This window comes from Prionailurus bengalensis, chromosome D2 (assembly GCF_016509475.1).
Source record: "Prionailurus bengalensis isolate Pbe53 chromosome D2, Fcat_Pben_1.1_paternal_pri, whole genome shotgun sequence".
NCBI lineage: Eukaryota > Metazoa > Chordata > Mammalia > Carnivora > Felidae > Prionailurus > Prionailurus bengalensis.
In genome coordinates this window covers 61,361,815-61,377,574 of record NC_057351.1, presented here as the reverse complement: position 1 = coordinate 61,377,574, position 15,760 = coordinate 61,361,815, and the positions used below count along the sequence as shown (strand labels likewise).

Below are 15,760 nucleotides of genomic sequence, written 5' to 3'. Positions count from 1 at the left end.
CAGAATCACCTCTTAATTCTCCCTGTCATCAGAAAAGCCATCCAGCTGAATGGCAAAAGCCACATTACCCAGAATGCAGCATGAACTGCAGGATCCAGGGCCCTCTGAGGACACTGGAGGGGCGGGGTGAGGCAGGTAAGTTGCCACCTTTGTTGGTGAGAATCAGACTCAAGCTTTTCCTCCCTCCCCCACCATCAGGAGACTTTCTGGGAAGCAGCCAAGGCTTTGAGAGCGAGAAATGCACATCTTGGGGCAAAAGATCCACATCCAACAGGCCGAGCTGGCCTCTCAGCTTAGAGCCCCCCTGACCCTACCCTACTTTTGCTGGACCCCAGGAAACAGTGCTGGGCCGTGCTGGTGTAGGAAGCAGCAGAGGGCAGGAAGGCAGGCCTGCTATGTGCTTGAATCCCAGCCCCACCAGATGAGGACTGCCACGTTTTGCTAGACACACTCCACCACTCCCAGCTTCTGCAGCCAGGCAGATCTTCTCAGCCCATCCAGAAGCTTTCTCTAAAGGTCCCTGGCCCTCCCTTTCTATCTAGCTGTCACCCATTTAATATCATCAACCCCCTCCTGACCTACATGAAGGACCTGTCATCTTCCCATCGGCCCCTAGGTGGCAGTGCCACCCCACAAGGGTTTTGGGCCAGGTTTGGGCCCACCTCAGCCTTACCAGAAAGCTGAGCAGACCTCATGGACTCCCACTACTCCTGCCCCAATAAACACTGCTCCTCACAGGCCCAGGGACTTGAGCCCACCGAAGGGCAGTGGCTTCTCCCTTTCAACTTACAAGGTTCACCTGGCATGCTGGGCCCCTGCTGTCCAACTCCAAGTCATGCTCCAGTCCCCCATTTCCAGGGAGTCTTCCCTGATTCTTGACTCCCTTCCATATCCAGGACACCTGACCCTTCACCCCCACTCTCCCTCCCTCCCCAGTCCTCCACACAGCACAGCCCTCGGGCTGGTACGAAATCACCTTTATTCACAATCACAGCGACCCAAGTTCACAAAGGAGGCAGCAACTATCCCAACACTAACAGAGACAGTGGTACAGATGGCTTCCTCTCCCCAAACCTCGGGCCACACAGCCCCTGCACTTAAGACCTTTCCTTGCCTTGGAGATGAGACTCCAGACTGGATGGGGCCACCATCTGGCCCACCCCACCCTCCTCCCACAGAAAGGGTCTCCGGGGTCAGTGACTGGGGAGTAGAGACCCAGTGGAACCATGACTTCCTAGAGGCCCACTGCAAGGGAGGTGCAAAGTCCCAGCCTGGGGTTCTGACCCCCCAGTGCTGTCCCACCCACCACCCTATAGCAGCCCCTCACCAGAGAACTCCCAAGAGTCACACACAAAGTCTTCTCCCCCCTCCCCTCAATCATTTTACAGAGGTGGCAGCTGAGGCTGAGGGGCTATAACCTGGACAGGGCCACACAGCTGCCCATTGGTCAGGTCTAGAACCCCATACTCCACCATTCGCGGGAAACAGCAGTCTCTGATGGATGTAAAAAGCCATCGGAGGGGGACAGAGGGTTGGGAGGCTGGGGGGAGACTAGGCCCTCAGAGTGGGCCCCGGCCCATCGCCTCTCAGAGTAGGGCAGGCAAGGCTGAGAGAACTACAGCCTAAGAGCAGGGGTAGGGGACCCTTCTTCACTCCAGAATCAGAATAACCAGAGGTGCTAGGACCTGGCCCCTTCTCTCATCTTTCCTGGGGCTTAAGAGCCTAAGAACGGCCTCCCTGCCCTTGCTATGAGTAGGCCTCCTGTTCCCTGGCCCAAGCTGGGCTCCCCTCCTTCAGCCTCCCCAGAACTTTTGACGTCCTCATGGAAGGGGGAGCTCCTGGGCCTCCTGATGGATTCGAGCCAACTTTGATAACCCTGTTGCAGCCCAGAAAGGAAGGGCACTTTGTGGCTCTGGGTGATCCACCAGCCCTAGGACATTAAGCTCAGTCTGTGTCTCTGTAAAATGGACACAATTTGACACAATTTGTAAGGAGGCCTCCCAATTCAGCCCCTTTTTCTGGAGTTCTAATTCATGGTGAGCAGAGCTGTCTATGGACTTTGGGCTGGAGTCTGGGGAAAACTATGATAACTACCTCTGCAGCACGCTCTCACCAGGCACTCCACACACCAGGGCATTTCTAGGAGTTCGAAGGGCTCGGGGGACGGCAACTCACTCCCCCACCCCCCCCATAAAAAAAAAAAAAACAACCTACAAACCAAATAAATAAATAAATAAGGAAAATGGCTGGTTTTACCCCAGGGGATCCCACCCCCACCCCTAATCCAGGGCCCTGGCCTCTCCTAGGGATGCTCCAGCCTCTTTGAGTATCAGCCAGGCTCAGGACAGTACTGAGATCTGGGAGGACAAGTCACAGCAGATGTAAAGCTGTTCTTAGCCTGACAGAGGACAGCCTCTGCTCTCTTGCTCACACCGAGAGGCTGTTCCTGGGCACCAGCATCTGGTGAGATGACTGGGGCAGAAAGGTTATGGCCAGGAAGGGGCCCTTTGCATCTCAGCCAGGGCACAGGGTCAGGGACCCAGAACCTGGAGCCTTCTGTGGCCTGTCCATCCACCCATCCTGGGTGAGTGGGAAAGGGACATAGCATGGAGGCTGCAGCCTGCCCAGGATGAGAGGTATCCACTGGCCTTCTTACCCCTGGTTGCCAGGCCTGAGGGGCAGGGAAGACAGGAAGGAAAAGGTGGGTACAGCTCCGAGAGGAAGGCAGCAGCTCAGGGGCTGCCTGCCTAGGGCTGCCGTTGAGCAGGTTATACACTGCCCAAGGGCAGTTGGCTGAGAGAACAAATGGACACTGAAGTCCAGGCCATACTCCGAATGCCCTAGCTCAGGGACACATCTGCCCGGAGGCAGGGATACGTTTTCTCACTCTTACATGGGCTAGAGGACTTCCTACCAATCTGCCCCAGACGGGAAAGGATTAGGACAGGCCAAGACCCCCACTTAGCCCCTCAGCATGCAGGGAAGAGCTGGCTACAGAGAAGGGGAAGACAGAGAGTGGACTCCTCCCCTCCCCTCTGCTGGGGAATCTGCTCCTGCCCCTCACCTCCCTGCCTCATACCTTCTTTCTTCCCAAACCTTTAAGGGCCTCAGTTTCCCATGTTTAATGGAGAAGAGGAAAGAGTTTCCAAAACAAGTACGAAGAGAAGGGGCCCTGTTGGCTTGCCCCTCAGCTGGAGTGGGGCCGAAGTCTGAGAGGCAGGCGTGCAGGGTGGGGCGCCATGACGGGCTAGGAGCTGCGGTAGGTCTTGATAATGTCCTTGATGGGGCGACGGCAGATGGGGCAGCAGGCGTGCAAAGCCTTCTTGAGGCGCAGGCCACAGGCATAGCAGAGGCACATGTGGCCACATGTGTAGATGACCGTGTCCACTGCATGCTCATAGCAAATGGTGCACTCATCGCTCCACTGTCCTGTGCCCGGGGTCACTGGTGACTCAGGCAGGCTCACTGGAGAGTTGGGGGCTGTCCCTGGGGACAAGGGGACACCAAGTCAGTGGGAACATGGCCCAGTCTGGCCCCACGTTCACGGGGAGAGGGCCCCCTGGTCTCTTACCTCCCAACAGGCATCTGCCTGTTTACCCTGACAACCCACTTCTGGAGCACTAGGGGGCACTAGACAAGGGCCAGGGTGCCCATAAGGTGGTGAGAGAAGAAGGGATAGAGGAAGGTAGGGGGCCCAGAATCTTTTAAGGCGGGCCCCTCCTGAGCTAACCTTCGGTCTTCCCTGTGTGCTCAAAAGTGCTTTGGAGAAAGGTGTCCAGCTGGAGGACAGGAACGGATTCACTCCAGAAATCACCACCCCACGAGGGTTCACTGACCTATCTATCTCCAGCTCCTCCAGGGCCCAACTCTGTCACAGAGGCTGCATGCCCGCCTCAGCCAGGGGTCTCAGGGCAGGGAGTCTGGCACGGACACCACGGAACCGGAGTAGCCAGCCTACTTACCGCCAGCAGAGCTGCCCAGAGGTCCAGAGCTGCACGTGCTGAGCAAGGGGTCAGAGAGGCGGCTGCCCAGGGCGCTGGGCGAGGTTGGCGTGGAGGCAGGGGAGCAGGAGAGTGACGGGATGCTCCGCTCTGCCAGGATGGTGGAGCCTGCGGAAGGGGAGAGAGGGGCTCACTAGCCGCTGAGAGGCCTACCGGGAGAAAGCTCAAGTCTCCGCTCCTCCAGGGGGTTCCCAGGAGAGAAAGTGGTGACACGGCCTGACCACACAGTCCAGCCACTGGGCGGGGCCAGGGCAGGATTCCACAAGCCAGCCCAGCACCCTGCCCCAGCTCTCTGTTCCACCTACAAATCTGGGGGCCCTTTCTTGTTCTGAGCTTACTACATCAGCAGTCTCGAAACAAGAGCTCTGCTGAGAATCCCACCTCCACCCTTCCCACGCATCCTCACCTTCAAGGTTTCCCAGACAACGACGTCCCCCTCCTCCCACCTAGTGTGGCCCTTCCAGTCATAGCCTGACCCTCCCTTTCTAAGCCCTGTGTTCTCTCGGTCACTGTCCCTAGATATCACCCACCTTCTCCTCTGCATAAGCACCTTTGAAATGCCCTTCACCATCTCCCAAGCTTGTTCTGTGCTACACTCGCTCTCCTTCCTTCCCTCCCTCCTTTCTCTCCCTCTTCAACACCTCTCCTCACCTTCCTCTTCTCTTCCTGCCCTCCCTTGCTCGTCCCTTCGACAAGTCCTACCAGGCACCATCAACCGTGTAAACATAACACAGAACAAGATGGACAGGGCCACTGCCCCCAAAGAGCTGACTGTCCAGGGAGCCCCTTGGGGCTGTCCTCAAATCTCCTCCTCTGGGGAGCATTGACCACCCCTCCCCCAACCACATTACTTTATTTACCACTGACCCGCCACACACACCACATACACGGGACCAAACCACCACACAGCCTGGGGTAATATTTGTTCTTTGCCCAGTAATGCAGCTTTGTTTTCCCAGTTGAACTATGAGCTTCCTGAGAGCAGGAAATCGTATTTACCTGTGACTCTCCCACAGGCTCTAACATATTGCCCTACACATAAATGTTCAGTGAGATCTTCTCTATTATTATGTGTTCTAATTTATTTAACAGTCACCGTATCTAAGAATATTCACTAGATATCTGCGACGGCAGATGGGGCAGCAGGCGTGCAAAGCCTTCTTGAGGCACAGGCCACAGGCATAGCAGAGGCACATGTGGCCACATGTGCAGATGACCGTGTCCACTGCATGCTCATAGCAAATGGTGCACTCATCGCTCCACTGTCCTGTGCCCGGGGTCACTGGTGACTCAGGCAGGCTCACTGGAGAGTTGGGGGCTGTCCCTGGGGACAAGGGGACACCAAGTCAGTGGGAACATGGCCCAGTCTGGCCCCACGTTCATGGGGAGAGAGCCCCCTGGTCTCTTATGTCCCAATCCATTTATTGGGTTTCTCTTAATGTTAATAGTCTTTTAGTCAATTATCATCTTCTTTCATAACGTCACACCTCCTATTTGCTTTTCTTGCCTTATTGCACTGGCTATCGTTTTCAGAACAATACTCTAAGGCATCCCTATCATATTCCTGACTTTAATGAGAATGTTTCTCACGTTCCATCATTAAGTATGAAACCGGCTGTAGTTCTGAAATAAAGGAAATATTCCTCCATTCTTAGTGCACTTAAGCCTTTCACAAAGCAGAGCACACCTCTGTAAGGTAGTTACCCTTCACATATTGTCACTGGGTTTTCCTTGCAGTTCCATCAGGATCCCCAAACACCAATTTGCTGACTGAGATGCCCAGTTCTCCTACCACCCAGAAGCACTATCTTTAGCATATATTGTTTAGCAAATATCTGGAAGATTATTCTTAAACCCCTGCCTTGGCGCACTTACCTCTCGAGATATTTAAGTCCTGATTTTTTTTTTTTTTAAGCTTCTCCTGTGTCTAGTAAGCCTCTTTGGGGAACAGAAGTCTCATCGGAAAGCTACTTATCTATTATTAGATGGTGCTGAGGTAAGAGAGTGCCCTGCCCTTATGGAATTTCCTTCATCTGAGGAGCAGTATCTCCCAGTGAGTGTAGCCAAGTACCTTTTTACCTCAGCCTGATTTTTTTTCTGTACCCCAGTCTGATTTCTTTTTATTCCATCCTGAGTTTTCACCCCAACTTCCTTCCATCCTCATGTATTTTCATCCAGCCTGATGTCTTTTCATTCTTTCCTGATTTATCTTCCCTTAATCATAACTTCTTAGCACTTCAACCTCATTATTCTCATTCCTCTTCAAATTTATTTTTCACTCCATCTTCATTTGGCCTCTTTCCAGAGTAGGAAATCCCCACTTATTTTATCCGATTTCACAAACTCTAACACATTCACAATCACCAACAGCATTATACATACAAATACGCATGTACTCACTCATGTGTGCCTATACACAGACATATCAGCTTTAGAGCATAATACACCTTCACTCGTATACACATGTTATCTTGTCTACAAAGCCTCCTGGGGTGAGGTCTAGGCTGGGGCTATGAAGCCCAGAGGTCTCCAAATATATCTAAGCAAACTTGCTTAAAAAAAGAATTCAGATGCCTAGGATGTACACAATCAAATCTCTGCAGGTGGGATTCAAAAATCTGCACTTTAGTAGGTCCTGCTAGTGAATCTAATGGAACCAGTCCAGTCAACCGCAACTGATTAGCAAGTCAGCTCTTGCAAAGTATGAAATACCTGCCCACTTGGGGGAAACAGAGGTCCCTGGAGATGGTTTGGAGGTGGGGGGGGGGGGTGGTGGTTAAGATTTCTGGTCAAATTAGTTTAGATAAAGCTGTACCCTATAACTACCTCTTCCTCCTCCTTAAAGATTCATATTGTATTGCCTATTAAAGGTTCTGAGAGGAGTGCCTGGGTGGCTCAGTCAGGTGTCTGACTCTTGATTTTGGCTCAGGTCATGATGTCACAGTTTGTGGAATCGAGCCTCTTATCCGGCTCTGCACTGGCAGCTAAGAGCCTGCTTAGGATTCTCTCTCCCTCTCTCTGTGCCCCGCCCCCATTCTCCAAGTAAACTTAAAAAAATAAATAAATAAAGGCTCTGAGAAGTTCTGCAATAAAGAATCCTCCACTTTTTCTCAACTCAGTGTTTTCCTAATTTTTTCACCCAAGGACCCATTTTCAACAGACGCCTATCCCACAGAACACTCTGAGAAACAGGACTCTCACGAGTCTACATCCACCAGTCCATTTAGACTCTGTCCATTCAAAGCCAGGAATGAAACGCCCAGACCTCTGCAACCCCATTTCTTCCAAGGCCCTATTCTCAGATTCCCCATAGGCTCCCAATCCAGGCACCACCCCGCACAGACACCTGGCTACCAACACATCACTCTTTTTCTTACCTAGACACACAACCATCCTTAAGAGGCAGAGACTTTTATTCCCATTTTGGAGAAATGGAAACAGCCTCAGTAAGTTAACTGCTGGTGGAAAACTTTTTTGTCATCTTTAAGTGGCCACTGAGACGTGTGTTTCCGGGCCGTTTATGCATCTATGGGGACACAGGTTAATCAGATTCTGAGAAACTCAGTGATCCACACTTTTCTCCCCGCCCCCAGGATGCCTCTGGTGAGATTTGAGGACAAGGGCCTAGCAGATGGAGTCCCACCCAGGGCTCATTTCTGTGCCTGGGACCCGCGTGAAGCGGTGGGGCGGGGCGGACTGGCCCTCTGTTCTCTCCGCCTACCCGGATGGGCCCGTCCTCCAGGAAAGGCACGGTGCCGGGTGTGTTGGAGGGGCCGTCAGGGGAGGCACTCACCGAGGATGCGGATCTGCGTGACGGCCCCGTGCAGGCCGAAGAGCATCCAGAGCGGCTGCGAGGCATCCACGCACAGCTGCATGCCCGCCGCGGCGCCGTTGTGGCTGAGGTGCAGCTCCCCGTCGGCGTTGACCACCAGGCCCAGGATGTCGCCGCTGTGCAGGGGCCCGGGCACGCGGCACACGGCCCAGAATTCCTTGCGGTCCACGAGGGCCTCGGGGCTGAAGGGCAGGTCCGCGGGCCGCAGCGTGCCGGGGTCGCACGTGGTGACGCCAAAGGAGAGCGCGCCGGGCCGCGCGCCGCCCGAGCGCGTGACCTTGACGAAGATGGTCTCGGCCACGCGCACAGGCCGGCTGGTGAAGACGAGCGCGCGCTCATCGCGCCCGTGCTCCAGGCGCGCCACCGTCTGCTCGTCTAGGATCCGGACGTGCGCGCCGGCGCGCAGCGCGTGGAAGCGAAGGTCGCCGTCGAGCTGCGCGGGCAGCGCGCGACTGTGCTGCGAGTTGAGCGAGTTCTGCGGGATGGGGCAGCCGGCGGCCGGCGCGGCCTCGTCGCCCTCGGCGCCCGGCACGTTGAGGTCGCACAGGCTCACGGAGAGGCGCGCCTCGTCGGCGTCGCGCCGCAGCGACGGCCGCCGCAGGGCGGTGAAGGAGCGGGGCCGCAGGCAGTCCGGGAGCACCAGCTCGCTGTCTGCGGCCGGGGAGGGGGAGAGACAGGGTGACCGTCAGGCGGGCCGCTCGGGGCCAGCCCCCCGTCGCCTGCGCGCCTCCTCCCGCCAGCCTTTCCAGCATGCACCGCGAAATACCGACCGCGTTGTTAGCGGCACGGAACGGCTTCGGACCTAGGCTAAGGAATCGGGAAACAAAGTCCTGCTGGACATCTGTTTGTTTAAGCAAAGGATCAAGGCTAGAAGGAAGAAAAACATTCTAAATTGCGCGCTTATAAAAGTTTTTACTATTAACTCCCAAGCCCTCCCTTTGGATCCCCAGCATTTAGAACTGCGCTGAGCACTTCAGATGACAAGCAGTAAATGTCTGTTGAATGCACTGCTGACGTCCTACCCTTCTGGAAGGTCAGGGGGATCCCCCTTCCCCAGAACCCCTCTTTGCATAAATTGTCTCAGCTTATCCTAACAATTACCTTTTGAGCTTAGCATTGCCGCAGAAGGACACAGGCTGAGAGAACTTAAGTAAATGTATCCAGGTTTCCTTTTGAAAGGGACTTACTTTCAAAGGGGAAATCAACCCCTTTCTCTTTTTAATCATACAAGTAAGACACACTGTCTTTTGTAGAAAAGACAGTTCAGCAAAAAGAAAAAATTACCACCTCTCAGCCCACCATCCAGAGAAAAATACTCTTAACATTTGGATGAAGACCTCCCAGCTTTTTCCCCCCAATATATTCTTCAGTTACTTCTTTAATACCAAAATTGAATCACGCTATATCACCTCTAGTAGTTTTTAACCTTTTATGGGTAACAAATCCCTTTGAAAATGTGATAACTTTCACCTATCACCTCAGAAAAATGCACATTCTTCCTAAAGTCTGTGGATAATTCCAGGGCATCTGTGAATCCCATAAAGCCATCCATGGGCATGGACTCCAGGCTAAGAACCCTGCTATATACAGATTTCCTTTTCAAAACTAGCTTTTCCACATACTGTGTCCTAAACACCTTTCCATGCCAATAACCATGTTTCCAACACCATATTTTTTTAATGGCTGTATTATGTCCTGCTTTATGGAGTCCCATCATTTATAATAAAAGTCATCATGCACGATGAATTACCCCTGCATTTCATCCTTAAAACATCCCGTGGAAGTGTTCCCATTATGGAAATAAAATTCAGAGATGTCATGTGACAGCCACCAGGTGGCAGATCTGAAATTGAAGCAAGGTCTGTCCAACTCCTGATACCACATTCTTTGCTTTCAGGACCCCTCCTTGTTTATTGAACCCCTTCTGTGGGAGTCAAAGTCCCCAAATTTGGCTAGTGCCACTGTAGACCACAGCGTGGGCCAATCCCTCCCTGAGAGCCTTTCCTCTGAACCTCCCAAAGCGAGAATCTGTGCTTTCTCTCCAGGACCTGGGTAAGGATGGCTGGGGTGCTCGGTGTGGGAGCAAAGCTCGAGGGACTGGACTGGTGTGGGCAGCTGAGGTCAGAATTCAGCTCCAGCTGAATCTAGAAACAGTCTCCAAAGCCTCCTTGTTTTTGTTCTCCCCCAGCCCCCACCACCCTTTCCAGAAACAGCCTCGTTTGGGCCTGGGCAAGGAGAAGCTGCTGGGCCCTCCCCCCTCACGTCCCCTGCCTCTCTGGAGTAGCCTCTTGGGGCCTGGCTGGTTGGGATTTCCCAGCATCGTGCCTGGCAAGAAGGAGGGAGCCGACCGGAAAATGTGATTATTCCAGGGAATTGACTCTGTGACAGCGATGGTGCGGAGAGGCTGGGGGCTGCAGAGAGGCAGAGGCAAGGAGGCTCAAACAGGAGGGGGAGGCCTGAGAGACACTAGTGTGGACCTGGGACAGGCTGTGGGCTGACCTGGACCCCTGGGAATAGCCCCTGCTTCCGACCCCTCAGGGATTCCAGCACTGGCCCTAGAGGACACCAGGGTTGGAGATGGAGAGGAAGGGACAGGGACAGCAGGGTGACTAAACAACAAAAGGCTCAGATTCTCAGCCAGAGCCTACAGGAATAAGACTGTCACAGGAGCCCACACACATATGCACCCCAACACTCCTCTCCCTACCCCAACCCACACACACTCAGAACACTCAGCCCAGAGCCATGGAGCTGGGCAGACTCTCAGTACAGATTTCTGAATGGGGCTGGATGCGAGCTATCCTGAGCTCTGCCCCTTCAGGAGTCCTTCTGTACTTGAACATGCCCACTCCTGGGCCTCCCAGGCAACCTATGCCATTGTTGAGCTACTCTAAGAAAGTGTTTCCTTCTCTTAAACTGACATCTACCCTCCTGTATCCAAGGATCCTGGATTAATTTACTTAACTTCTCTCAGCTTCTGTGCCAATGCTATCTCTGGGGCAGTCCTGTAGAGAAAAGGACTCTCCTCTGGGAATACTCACACACACTGCACACCTTCCCACCTCCTAGACGATTAACAGAACCAGCCTCCAGATGTTCCCTGACCAGCTCAAGGCACAGTGTGGCCATCACCTCCCTTGATATTTACACTATATGTCTAATAGTGCAACCTGACAGTATCTCAGATGCTTTAGCAGCCAAAATCCATGAACTGGTAGGCAGGATAGGAGCATAGTTAAGTAAGGATTTTGAAGTCATCAGCCTGGGTTCAAATCCTGGCTCTGCCATTTTCTGGCCATAGACCAAAAGCTTAACCTCTCTGGGCCTCTCCATGTGTAAAATCAGCATGTACTGACATGTATAAAATCTGTATTCTAATACTCCCCTCAGAAGGGATGCTGTGAAGTTGAAATGCAGGAGGTAAGTAGTACCCTACTCTACCTAGTAGAGTACCTGGCACATAATAATCATTAGGTAAACACGAACCACTGTTATTATCATTTCCATGCCCCAAGGCTCAGAAGAAAGTGCATGGGCTTTGGGGTGACACAGGCCTGGGTTTAACAGTCCAATCCAGCACTTGAACGGTGGCCAGTAAGGAAGCAACTTTCTTCCCAGCCTCAGATCACTCACCTAGAGAACAAGGGTAATAATACCTGCCTTGTGCTGTTGTTGCAGGGATCAGAGGTAGAGCGGGAAGCCCCCGTACTTGATAACCTCAGGTACTAGTACTTACTCAGGTTGAGTTTTGTCAACCAAAGTTAGGTCCACCTGCACTTAGGCAATTAACTTTCTGAACCTTAAGGTAGGACTTTAGATAGATAGATAGATAGATAGATAGATAGATAGATAGATAGATAGATGATAGATAGATAGATATAGGACTATATATAAGGTCATGAATGACATCACTGACTAAAGCCCAGAAAGGAGAAGGTACAAAGTGGACATTAGAGGAGAAAGAAGAGAAGGAAGGAGAAACAGTTGGGGGGGATGGGGAGGAGAAGGGACAGGAAATGACCCCTATGGCTTTGCCTGAGATCTTGGAGGAGCAGGGAGAAAAGGTATCAGAGATGCTGGGAAACAGCTAAAAATGGAATCCCCGGGGCCAGTGCCCAGCCCAAGTATGTCTCCTCTCCCGGCTCAGCTGCCCCTCGGGGTCAGGAGTGGCTGCAGGCCGCCAGCAAGCTCCAAAATAGCCATCCCCTCAGTGTGCCCAGCTGTGCCGGACCCTGAAATAGATGACACTGGAAATAGAGGAGCTGATCGGGCACCCTCTGCACAAGGGACGGCAAAGGTCAGAGCTGACTGGACTGACATCGAGTCAGAGGCCAGGGGAGGGTCCTGGCCGCAAAAGCCAGGGAGAGCACCCTGGGACCAGCCTCCGCCCAGGGTTACAGCTTGGAAAAACCAGATGGGCTACCTGTAACCCCAAGCAGCAGCGTGGCCCATTTGGAAGCAACAAGTTATGTAATCCACGCGCAGGACACATGGCTGCCCACTTTGGAGGTATTTATGACAGGAGGAGGGGAGGCTCCAGGCCACCGGAGAAGCTGTTAAGCTGGCTCCCCTCTCCGCATCCCGTCTTTCAGGAAGGAGCTTGTCTGTCTTCAGCTCCTGCCTAATCTGGTGCCTAGCGGTGGTCCTGCAAATACTTTGGGCCAGAGCCGAAATCACCGGCCCTGCAAGGGCAGTGAGGCCAGGACAGGGGGTTTCCTTCCCGTCAAGGTGGCACTCAGGTCACCCACTCACTGACACACTGTGTGCCCAGCCCCAGGCAGTGGTAGAGACAGGAAGAGAAGCCAGGACATGGGCCCCACGGAGCCAGTAGGCTGTGGGAGGATCAAAGCTTGGAGGCATGAAAATATGTGAATATAATTTTGTTACAAAATTCTCAGTGTCTCCAGAGGAAATCCACCTCTCCCTGCCAAGTTCTCACCCAGCCTTGACTAGAATGGCCCCGGGGACAAGAAGCTCACCACATCCCAAGGCTATCTGTCCCCTGTCTCTGAACAACCATAACTGTTAGAAAAGCTCTCCTTGCACGGATCCCTATGTGTCCTATAGCCACTCCTTGCACCCTCTCTGAGCCTTCTCTTCTTTAGGATAAATATTCCTTTTAGGATAATGCTCTCTAGCCGAGGCTAAGGTCCCCTTCCTGTCTCACAGCGAGCCAGAGACAGCATCTCGGAAGAAACAAGATTTGACCTGGACCCTGAAGGACAAGAGAGTTTGGACTGACAGAAGTGAGAGGCACTCAGTGGGAAAACTGTTCTAGTAAATGCCTGGAGAACAGTCTGAGCAGGGCCAGCGGGGAGGAAGGAAGGGAGAGGAGGAGAGGAGGGGCCAGGCTGAGGATTCCGGGGCCAGCTCTGGCCAGAGACCCACCGGGCCCTCCCACATGTTGCCAGCCAGTGCAGGGCAACCAAAGCAGGGCCTGGGCACTGGTGCAGGGGCCCTCCGGGGCAGGCAAGGGGCTCCTTTGAAGCAGGGCCTGCCATCAGCCCCAGAGTCTTGTTTGTTTAGATTCTCACATCCGGAGCACTGGATAATCTTTAACCATGGGTCGGCCTGCCGCAGCCGGCCGGCTGGCGGGTATCTGCCGGCCCCCGTTTAGAAGGTGCTGCCAGCCCATTTACTGTCTCCATAAACATCCTCTTGCTGGTCAGCATCTGGCATGGGGCAGGGGAAGGAGCCCGGAGGGCGGGTACATGGGTTGGACGGGTAAGGGGTTTCTCCACCCCTCTGGACAGTGCCCCGAAACCCACACCGGCCTCCACCCTCTCCATATAAACCCAACCACACAAAAGCTAGAAGAACAAATACTTTTCGAGGCCCATGGAGGGAAGGGTAGAATGTCCCAGAAACATTTGGAGTCACAGATTCTAAGCTTTATAGAATCTTCAGGCCAGAGGATCTTAGACATATAGATTCTCAGACTCATCTGGTCTAACGGTTCTCAAACTTTTTTTTTTTAAAGCAGTGGAATCCTTTTGTCCAACAAAACCAAAATTTCTGGTTGAAGTCTAAGAAGAAGCCATAGAGCCTGCCAACCCAGCCGTCTCAAAGATGCCTCTGTGGAACCCCAGCGTTCCAAGGAACCCAGCTAGAGAACCAAAGGTCTTGTTCCAAGAAACAATTTAGATAGAATGGTTTGAATTTCACCCAGATACAGGGACTTGATTTTAAGGCCTCCTCTTCTAATGACAGGACTTGGGGGGTTGTCTCTTTGGTGGTATTTTTAAATTAAGTATTCCTTTTCAACCTAAAAACAATAGCCCTTGCTATATATGTAAACACTTTTACATATTCATCAGCCTCAGACTCTCTGAAGTAAATGGCACATATATAATTATGTCCAGATGGGACAGTTGTGGCACAGAGTAGCTGGAAGGCTTGCTCAAAGCTAGTGAGTGGCCACGTCAAGTCTTGATTCAATCAGGTCTCCTGCTTCTGAAATGAGGGCTTTGTCCCCAGTACTGCAAGGCCCCAGCTCCTCTACTACACACACCCCACCCTGGACCCCTAGGTCTCTTCAAGCTCCCCAAAACTATATTTTGGACCAAAGAGATACTGGGCAGAAAATATGAAACTGCCATTTCTGGATATTACAAACAATCTAATATTGCCCATCGTATAAGATTGCACTTTATATATATTCATTCTGGTGAAAACAAAAAACAAAAAACAAAAACAAAAAAACCCAAAACCATCAGAGTGCTCTGTAAACAACAGAACCAGATGAAGCCGTCAGGAGCCTTCATGGAACTATGAGGCAGACACTGCTGAATCAGGATGCCGGGCACCCTCACTTCCCCAGCCAACCCTGCTGGGGCTCTCGTGAACTATCTATACCCAACATGTACAGCTGATCCCTAACCCCCTGAGCTCTCCTAAGCTATCCTGGAAGACATGGGAGGGCCAACACCCCACCCTTGGGAGATATCCAGACTTCACAGGGGACCAGGTGAACTCATAGTTAGAGAAGCTAGGAAGTAATGCAGCCCATGCTCCTGGGCCCAAGTCCCACTTCTTCCAAGCTGTGTGACTGTAAGCAAGTTATCAGACCTCTCTGAGACTGTTTTCCTTATCTGCAAAACGCATACAATAATAACTTTCTTTGGGGCGCCTGAGTGGCTCAGTCGGTTGAGCATCCGACTTCGGCTCAGGTCATGATCTCGCGGTTTGTGAGTTCGAGCCCCACGTCGGGCTCTGTGCTGACAGCTCGGAGCCTGGAGCCTGCTTTGGATTCTGTGTCTCCTCCTCTCTCTGCCCCCACCCCCCGCCCCTGCTCATGCTCTGTCTCTCAATAATAAATAAATGTTAAAAATTTAAAAAAAAAATAACTTTCTTTATAACATATATAAAGGACTTATGCTGTCTTCTTAAAGACCAGGACAATACATGATGCAGAACTGCTGATACCATTTAGACCTTCATGTGCCTTCAGGTGGTCAGGAAAAGGAAGGGTCATAGGAACAGGGGAGGTCAGGGAAGGTTTCCTGGTGGAGGGGAGGGTTTGGAGTTGGACCGTGATTATGATTAGCAGAATTTGGGATGAGCAGAAAGGAAGCGCCAGGAAGAGTCTCTGAAGCAGGAGAAACAACAAAATTTTGTTTAAACCAAAAAGAAAAGAAAACTGTCAGAGAAGAAGAAATCGCCATCAGCATCCTTAGCTCTTTCCCCCATCCCCAGAGCTTCGCTCAGGTTCCTTAGACTAATATTTGCCTCTCAGCCCCTGGCAGCCATAGCTGAAGGTAAATATTGGTTTAGCCTAGGAAACGGAAGCCCCAGATGGCAGTGTGGTCCTCCGCTAGCCAGGATGGCTCACACCCTTTGTGCCGCCAAGCTGAGGCACACCCTGTATGGGAGACCTACCCCAGGGCCTTATCTCCAGAGAGGCCCAGGCTTCTCATTGCAGGGAAGC

General features: G+C 52.5%; 1 protein-coding gene across 2 annotated transcripts in view; it reads right to left on the bottom strand.

Annotated features, from left to right (window-relative positions):
* Nucleotides 1–962: 962 nt before the first annotated feature.
* Nucleotides 963–15,760, bottom strand: part of NEURL1 (neuralized E3 ubiquitin protein ligase 1) — a 79,137-nt gene continuing 64,339 nt past the window's right edge. For both annotated transcript variants that reach the window (XM_043597438.1, XM_043597439.1), the window contains exons 4-6: nt 7,795–8,484; nt 3,963–4,109; nt 963–3,486 (exon numbers count right to left, since the gene is read on the bottom strand). In XM_043597438.1, coding sequence (XP_043453373.1) covers nt 3,248–3,486; nt 3,963–4,109; nt 7,795–8,484 — 1,076 coding nt within the window. In that variant the 3' untranslated portion in view covers nt 963–3,247. The remainder of the gene's footprint in view (nt 3,487–3,962; nt 4,110–7,794; nt 8,485–15,760) is intronic.